Source organism: Alternaria conjuncta (assembly GCF_024043145.1).
Source record: "Alternaria conjuncta strain BMP 0040 chromosome Unknown scaffold_6, whole genome shotgun sequence".
Lineage (NCBI taxonomy): Eukaryota > Fungi > Ascomycota > Dothideomycetes > Pleosporales > Pleosporaceae > Alternaria > Alternaria conjuncta.
Genome location: NW_026250095.1, coordinates 1,832,156 through 1,839,252, shown reverse-complemented (window position 1 = coordinate 1,839,252; position 7,097 = coordinate 1,832,156). Strand labels below are relative to the sequence as shown.

The window sequence follows — 7,097 nt, the reverse complement described above, 5'->3', positions numbered from 1 at the left end:
GAACAGTGAAGCAGACACAATTCCTTGTTTCATTGAGTGTCTCTCCTTCCCATCTGGGCAGTATCTCAAGGCACGTGTCTTCCCTACACCCACCCCGGCCTTGGCGCCTACGCTTCTTGGCCTTCTTTTCGATATCGTCTCTTGACCTTCTTCCCTGAGTTGATCTTACGCCTTCTTCGCACTCTCAAAACGCCATTCAGCTCGCTCTTGCCCACTCATTCCAGAACCTCACGGCTTCCCCCATCGCGCCAAGGCAGGTCTCCTCCCAGTCCGGACTTTCACTGAAGGTCCGTGCTCCGCCTTACTACCCCCACTCGATACAGTCTGCAGCCGCTTGCACTGTACTCTCTACTCACACGCAATACACCGGAGGCAATCGATCCGTTCGCCACATAATTGTCACATACTCACGCGAATCGTCGATAGCCACTACGATGTCGAGCCGCCCACTACCGTCATCAAGCGTTCTGCTAGGAGAAGTCAAGGCCACTGTCTTGCGCAAGTACAAGAAGAGCGCGTCAGTCTTTCTAGAGGACGCCGCTCTTGATATGATGCTTACCGAACATCCCGGTGACATCCAGCGCTACGCCGGATTCTACAACATGGTTTACCTCTTCCTCGACCCTTCTCACTGCCAAGAGTCAAATCGACCGTTTGCGAACCCCCTTCTCACCGATGAAATTAAGACTCGTTTCATTTGGAATAAGAAGGAGTATGACTGCGCCGATTACCTCGTAGACGATGACGATAATGACCCTGAATCGATTGCGGCTGCAGCAGTTCGACCTTTTGAAGGGTCCATCGGCGCACCCATCATTATCGCTACGGAACAGGTGGTCGCTATCTCGAAGAAGACGCAGAAGAAGACGTCTGCCATTCAACCTAGAGAGAACATCAAGACGCGGCTTCGACGCGTATACAATGAGCGCCAAGAGGCAAAGAAGCTTGACAGCTGGCGGGAGCTGAAGGCTACAGTAGAGGCCACTGCGACTTGCGATCTACCTGCCCACGTCTCTACTACTCAATTACACTTCTGGAACGCCGTCTTCTTAGACGTTCTCCCGTCGTTACCAACGCCCGAGCGCGCCGCTCGCCTCTTGGCTCTTGAGAGTCGTGATACCACCGATGAAGATCCCAAGCCATGGTCTGATATCTGGCAGACATACCAGTATGTCCGTGACTTCAACAAGGTTGAGACGACTGGGTGGGACGAAATACTGCGCGACTTGTCCGAGAACTATCAAGACTTCTCCGAGAAGCTGATTGATCTCGACGTGGCCACACGCATGGCTCTGGGTCTGCCGGTCGTATTGCCGCCAGTCCGCGAGGTGAACACGTTGGTGCTAGCCGAGTCCACTGCTTCCAAGCCATCGATTCCTCACACACCGTTACTCCAAACTGGCGCTCGTCGTCCCAAGCTCCTCCCAAAGTCTCAGACTACGCGGAAGGACTTCGGGTTGGCTTGTTTGGCTGAGAAGGCTACTATAGCTCCTGATTTCGCTGCACCACCGGTTTCTGCCTCAGCACCGACCGACACCAACATATTCGGGCTTCCTACGTCGGTGCTACTACAGTCCGCTCCAACCGCACCGCTCCCCGGTACACCGAGGTTCGACTTCGGCTTCGCTAAGAGCACCTTTGACGCACCAAATTCTGCGTGCGCTCCGAAGTTCAATGAAGGCGCTGGCTTCGGAAGAGATTACACACCTCAGACGCCCAAGTCGTCTTCGGCTGAGCAGATTACACAGGTCATTGCTCCAATTGTCGAAAAGACAAAGTCTCTCTCCGTTGTGTTCGGTGCTCCAATCGTTGGCTCTGACTCATCATCGCCGCTCGTGCCAGATCTTGACGCCCACCTTTCCGAGCCAACTGCTGACTTGGACACTGATGATGAAAATGGAGATAAACATAAGTGTGAGATCCGAACAGCTATCAAAGCGAAGCCTATGGGCCGAAGTTACGAGCCTGTTTTGGAGAAAATCGTTGAAGAGCACGTCGAGCAGACTTCCGAAGAGCCCAAGAATGGCGACGAGAAGCGAAGTTTCGACAACGATCACGAAGACGACGACTACCTTAGCGGTTTAGTGGCCTCACCATGTTGGCTAACAACGAAAGATGACTTCAAGCATATGAGAGATGCAATGTCTCTCTTTCGTGAGAGTAATTCGCGAACCTACACCGTTGGGGAATTTGCAATCGACTACGTTATCAAACGAAGCCTAGATCTTCCGGCAGAAGAATTGATTCCTAGAATCACTGAGCTATTGAACAATTTGCCTTTCGACCACAGATCTTTCATTCAGACTGTAGATGACAACGGAGTTGAAGCAGCTGCGAGCTTTGAGGAAGCATTAGAAGACCTTGAGCCGTATCTAGTAACTCCATCGACCGTGGCGGATACACACGGCGCCTCTCCTGCGACTGGTCTGCCTATGGCGCATCCAGAAGACGTCAAGGTTACTATTACTGTGCAGAGCGCGCCCATTATGGCAGTGATCGCTGAACGTCAAGCAATGTACGAGGATGACGAAAGTTACAACTACGTCAACGGCTACGAATACCTGGCCCAGTTCGACTGCAGCGACCACGACTCACAAGCTGATGATGGCGCGGATATCGACCGATCAGATGCTCCCGACGAACTTATGCCAGAGATCGGGGGCAAGTCGGCATTTTTGGAATACGAAGTCGACCATGTTGAGAGTGATTCCGCGTCCACTGTCACACTTACTCCCTCATTGACGCACTCGCCTACTTCAGAGACCGAGCTTGCCATCGATACCGACATGGCAGAAGAGTACATGCTCGACGGATACGGGCGACCCCTCGAGCTAACCGGGATGCCACAAAAAGACAAGAAGTTCTTGGACGCGGTACATACGAAGATCGTCGCAGAGACCGATCAGTATGAGTTCGACTGGGCTGAGGTAGATTGCCTCCTGGGCCCTCAAGATGAGGAAGATGACGACGACGACTACATTGTACCCACGGTCGACGATGACGGGAAACCCATTAAGCTTACACTAGACATAATCCCCCTTCAAGAGGATTGGGCCCAAGTTATTCTCTCGGAGGTCTTCCCAGACTTCGAGCAGGCTGAGGCTAAGCTTCCTGATGTCGCGCCGCAACTCCGGTTGGAAGTTGATCAGACGTCCTTCGCAGCCATGTTCGATTCCGGATATATGTTTATTTCGCCTGGTATCGCGGAGGACACTTCGGTTGAGTCAGCGAAGTTGCCAGCAATGCAGCTAGTTGACACTTTGGTGCCCATTTTCACGTCTATCTTCGTCGGCTACGATACGCTTCTGCATGAGCCGTATCCACAGGCTGCAGCAGTTGACACTAATGCGGGAGAGAAGAAGGTCGACTACCGTCTACCAAGTCCCGCCGTACACGAGGTGGCGTTCAAAGCTGTACCCAACAAGGACCCAGGACCACAAAATGGCATCGGAAGTAGCAATTCTGCTCATCGCAACTTGACCACGGCTCAGCCGCTGACGTCCAACCGGCATCACCCAGTCTATGACCTCCCGCGCTCTGATCTAGCGGTATATGATTGGCTCAAGCCTCAACCAGATAAAAGCCTGGCAAACATCAGCACGAACGAGCCGGGCGTGCCCGCACCGTTCGATGTGGCCGAACTTTGACGGTACACCCGCCATCACGGAGCGAGAGAAGTACATAACAAGCGGAATTATGAAACAACAATTTCGAGCTCCCAAAGAGTGAGCCTCGCGAACCCGAACGCAGAATCGAAGGAAAATGACGACCCTTTCGGGAGTGGTGAGCTCAACGAGCACCCACTATATGCGCGCTCCGAAGCGTGCAATGCCCGCATCGCTCCACGCCTGAAGATGTACTCGGAGAGACTTCCATAGTCGGTTCATCGCTATATCCTGCGATTATTTCGCAACGGGTTACGGCTTCTCTTCACCAATACGACAACGATTGTCCCGTCCTGGCCAGACATTGGGACTGACAATCACCTCTGAACTCAAGCCAGACTGTCAAACTCGCGACGATATGCCCGCCTTCGCCAAATAGCCAAGGAAGAGAGCAAACGCCGCTCTGCTGGGTCAAAGATCCAGCAAATGAAACCAACACTTTGGATGCCTGTGTCATAGAGCCAGTAGACACAAAGAGACACCACTTTCCTGGGCCAAGGTTCAGTCTATAGAAAATATCAAATTGCGTGCCTGAGCCAAAGAGCGAAGGCAGATAGCAAAGATCGTTCCGTCGGGTCGAAGGCTCGGCGACGGAGAAGATCGATCTGTCTGTTTTCACCAAAGAGTGAGCAGACACACCACAAAACCCCCCTTGGACCAAAGGTCCAGGCATGAGGGAGCAAGGTGCGCAACCACTGCAATTGCGAAGAGAACTTGTCGCTCAAAGATGCGACATGACAAAGAGAACCACGGCGGCCACAAAGTTAGCCGTCTCGTCGAGGGTTCCCGAGGTGTGCATTCATGGAGAAAGACAATGTGGTATTTCCAGCGACGATTCGAGGAGATTTGAGGGTTGGTATGCGCATGAAGTGTCACGGTAGAATCCGTGTCAACGGTGTTGGAGGTTGTTTTGAATTTCGCCGACGACATTTCGTTAGCACACGCGCGCTCAATGTGCGCGCAGGAAGGTACGAGGATGTGAGAAACCTAATCGGGTCGCGAAACACCAAATCGGTGACTTCTAGAGCGGTGTGAGATGACAGGCAATCTGACCGTTAGTGATGGCTTCCCCGCCATCCACAACGCTACTTTAGATCGCGCAATCCTTTGAACTGTCATCTCGACGATGCAAATCCTTGATCGAGAAAGAAATGCATCTTTTCTCGCATGCGGGTATGACCGTTTCGGATACGCGGCTACACCAAGACCCTAGCAACACGCATCCCACCCGATCATCCGGACAGCGCAACTCCAATGACGAGTGGAGAAAAGCATCTGATCTTCCCCGCATCATCCTTGACGCAGGAACCGATGCCACTGCCTTGATCCAAGTGCAGCCACCCGGACGTCGCGGAAGACTTGCTGCTGTTGTGACGGCCTAAGCCCTCGGCGCCCAAGACTTTTCCAAGCGCCGCCAATGCCATCTTCAAACTTGGCGACTTGCATTACGCACACCAGCCCCTATGTACAACGACAACCGGGAGCTGCGCGCAATCAATGATAGGGGATGGCCTGACGGGCTAGACTAGATGGCCAAGCCTGTCGTGAGTTTCGTAGTCATTTTAACGAGTTTAAACGACCCAACCCTAGCCTCGTACCAACACCGAAGGATGACTACCAAGCGTTGCACTGTCGCCCAGCTACTGCTGCGGCTCAACGCCGTTACTTGGCTGACGGCCGAAGGGGTTTCATAACATCACGACTCGCCATCCTAGAATGTCCGTTCTCTCGTTTTCCCTCGCTTCCTCCACACCAACCTCAGGCTCCGCTTCACGTCGCTCGCTGTGTAGTGCCTCAGGCGCACTCGTTAATCCACGCATGCCGAATACCCAACATCTTTCTTTCCAGTGATACCCCGGAGCTTCCGCCATGAGACCTTCGAACCTTGTTTTTGCAGCAGTCGGCCTGCTTTCCTCATTCGCCACTGCGCAGCTGGAGTTCAATGTTGACGATCCAGGTGCGCTCACTGCAACTGTTTTCGGACCCCACTAACACGAATAGCCTCTATTAAGGATGCGACAAAAGTTGTTGCGGCGGGCTTAAGAGAATGGTACACTGGTGACAAACCCGGCGATGTACCTGGAAACTTGCCAGACCCATACTACTGGTGGCTATGCGGAGCCATGATGAACTCGTTCATCGACTACTGGTACTACACCGGCGACGACACATACAACAAGATTGTACAGCAAGCGATGGTGCACCAAATCGGTATCCCAAAAGCCTTTATGCCAGAGAATCAGACAAGCACATTGGGAAACGACGATCAGGCGTTCTGGGGAATGGCTGCCATGTCAGCAGCGGAAAACAAGCTTCCAGATGTCGAAGGAGAAATGTCGTGGTTGTCACTCGCCATCGCCGTATTCAACACACAGGTACCGCGTTGGAATCCCGAAACATGCGGCGGTGGACTCAACTGGCAAATTTTCCGATTTAACGCCGGATTCGACTACAAGAACACAATCTCCAACGGATGCTTTTTCAACATCGCAGCAAGGCTGGCAAAATACACAGGCAACGAGACGTATGTTGAGTGGGCCGAGAAGGCATGGGATTGGCAGTACAGTGTTGGTCTCATCAGTACAGATTACCATTTCTTTGGTAAGGATGCTCCTGAATATGTATCAGATGATATACGTGCTAACATGTACCTTTCCTAGATGGTACCAGCGAGAGACAAAACTGCACGGAAAAGAACCACATCCAATGGACCTACAACGCTGGAATTCACATGGCGGGTGCCGCAGCCTTGTGGAACATGTCAGAAGCAAAGGGTGATACGGTAAGGCTTCTTGAACCTGATCTAACTCCACCCTCATTCTAACGCAACAAAGGAACGAGCAGGCAGATGGCGAGAGCGCCTAGGCGGTGTTATCAATGGTACCGACATCTTCTTCAATCAGCAAGGAGCCCCAGACGTCATGATCGAAATGGCCTGCGAACGCAACGGACTATGCGACCACGATCAACGATCCTTCAAAGCCTACCTCGCCCGCTGGATGGGCTGGTCGATGCTGGCCGCCCCCTGGACCCGCGACCGTATCATGCCAAAACTCCGTGCCTCTGCCGTGGCAGCTGCGCAACAATGTGGCCCCGGAAAAGGTGGCTGTGGTCTGAGGTGGTGGCAAGGTGGAAACGACAAAGAGGTGGGCGTTGGAGAGCAAATGTCTGCATTGGAGGTGATGCAGAATTTGCTTGTTGATCAAGTTTCTGGTCCCGTCGGACTTGATAATGGTGGAATCAGTGAGAACGATCCTACTGCAGGAAGTGACGCGGGACCTGTGCGTGTTGAGCATGACTCTATCACGACAGGAGATAAGGCGGGCGCTGCGATCCTTACTCTTCTGGTATTCGCGGTGTTCTTTGGCGGAGGCGCCTGGCTGATTATGAGCGAATAGTTTTACTTCTTAATTCAAAGCATTTTACACTTCA

General features: G+C 52.7%; 2 protein-coding genes across 2 annotated transcripts; both read left to right on the top strand.

Annotated features, from left to right (window-relative positions):
• Positions 1 to 434: 434 nt before the first annotated feature.
• Positions 435 to 3,647, top strand: J4E85_005026 (uncharacterized protein; the record flags this gene model as incomplete). Its single annotated transcript, XM_051469276.1, has 1 exon — positions 435 to 3,647. One exon carries the CDS (start codon positions 435 to 437, stop codon positions 3,645 to 3,647), a length of 3,213 nt encoding a protein of 1,070 aa, XP_051327491.1.
• Positions 3,648 to 5,534: 1,887 nt separating this feature from the next.
• Positions 5,535 to 7,063, top strand: J4E85_005025 (uncharacterized protein; the record flags this gene model as incomplete). The annotated part of the gene is made up of 4 exons (XM_051469275.1): positions 5,535 to 5,622; positions 5,667 to 6,266; positions 6,326 to 6,447; positions 6,500 to 7,063. The coding sequence occupies 4 exons, from the start codon at positions 5,535 to 5,537 to the stop codon at positions 7,061 to 7,063; spliced, it is 1,374 nt and encodes a 457-aa protein (XP_051327490.1).
• Between the last annotated feature and the right edge of the window lie 34 nt (positions 7,064 to 7,097).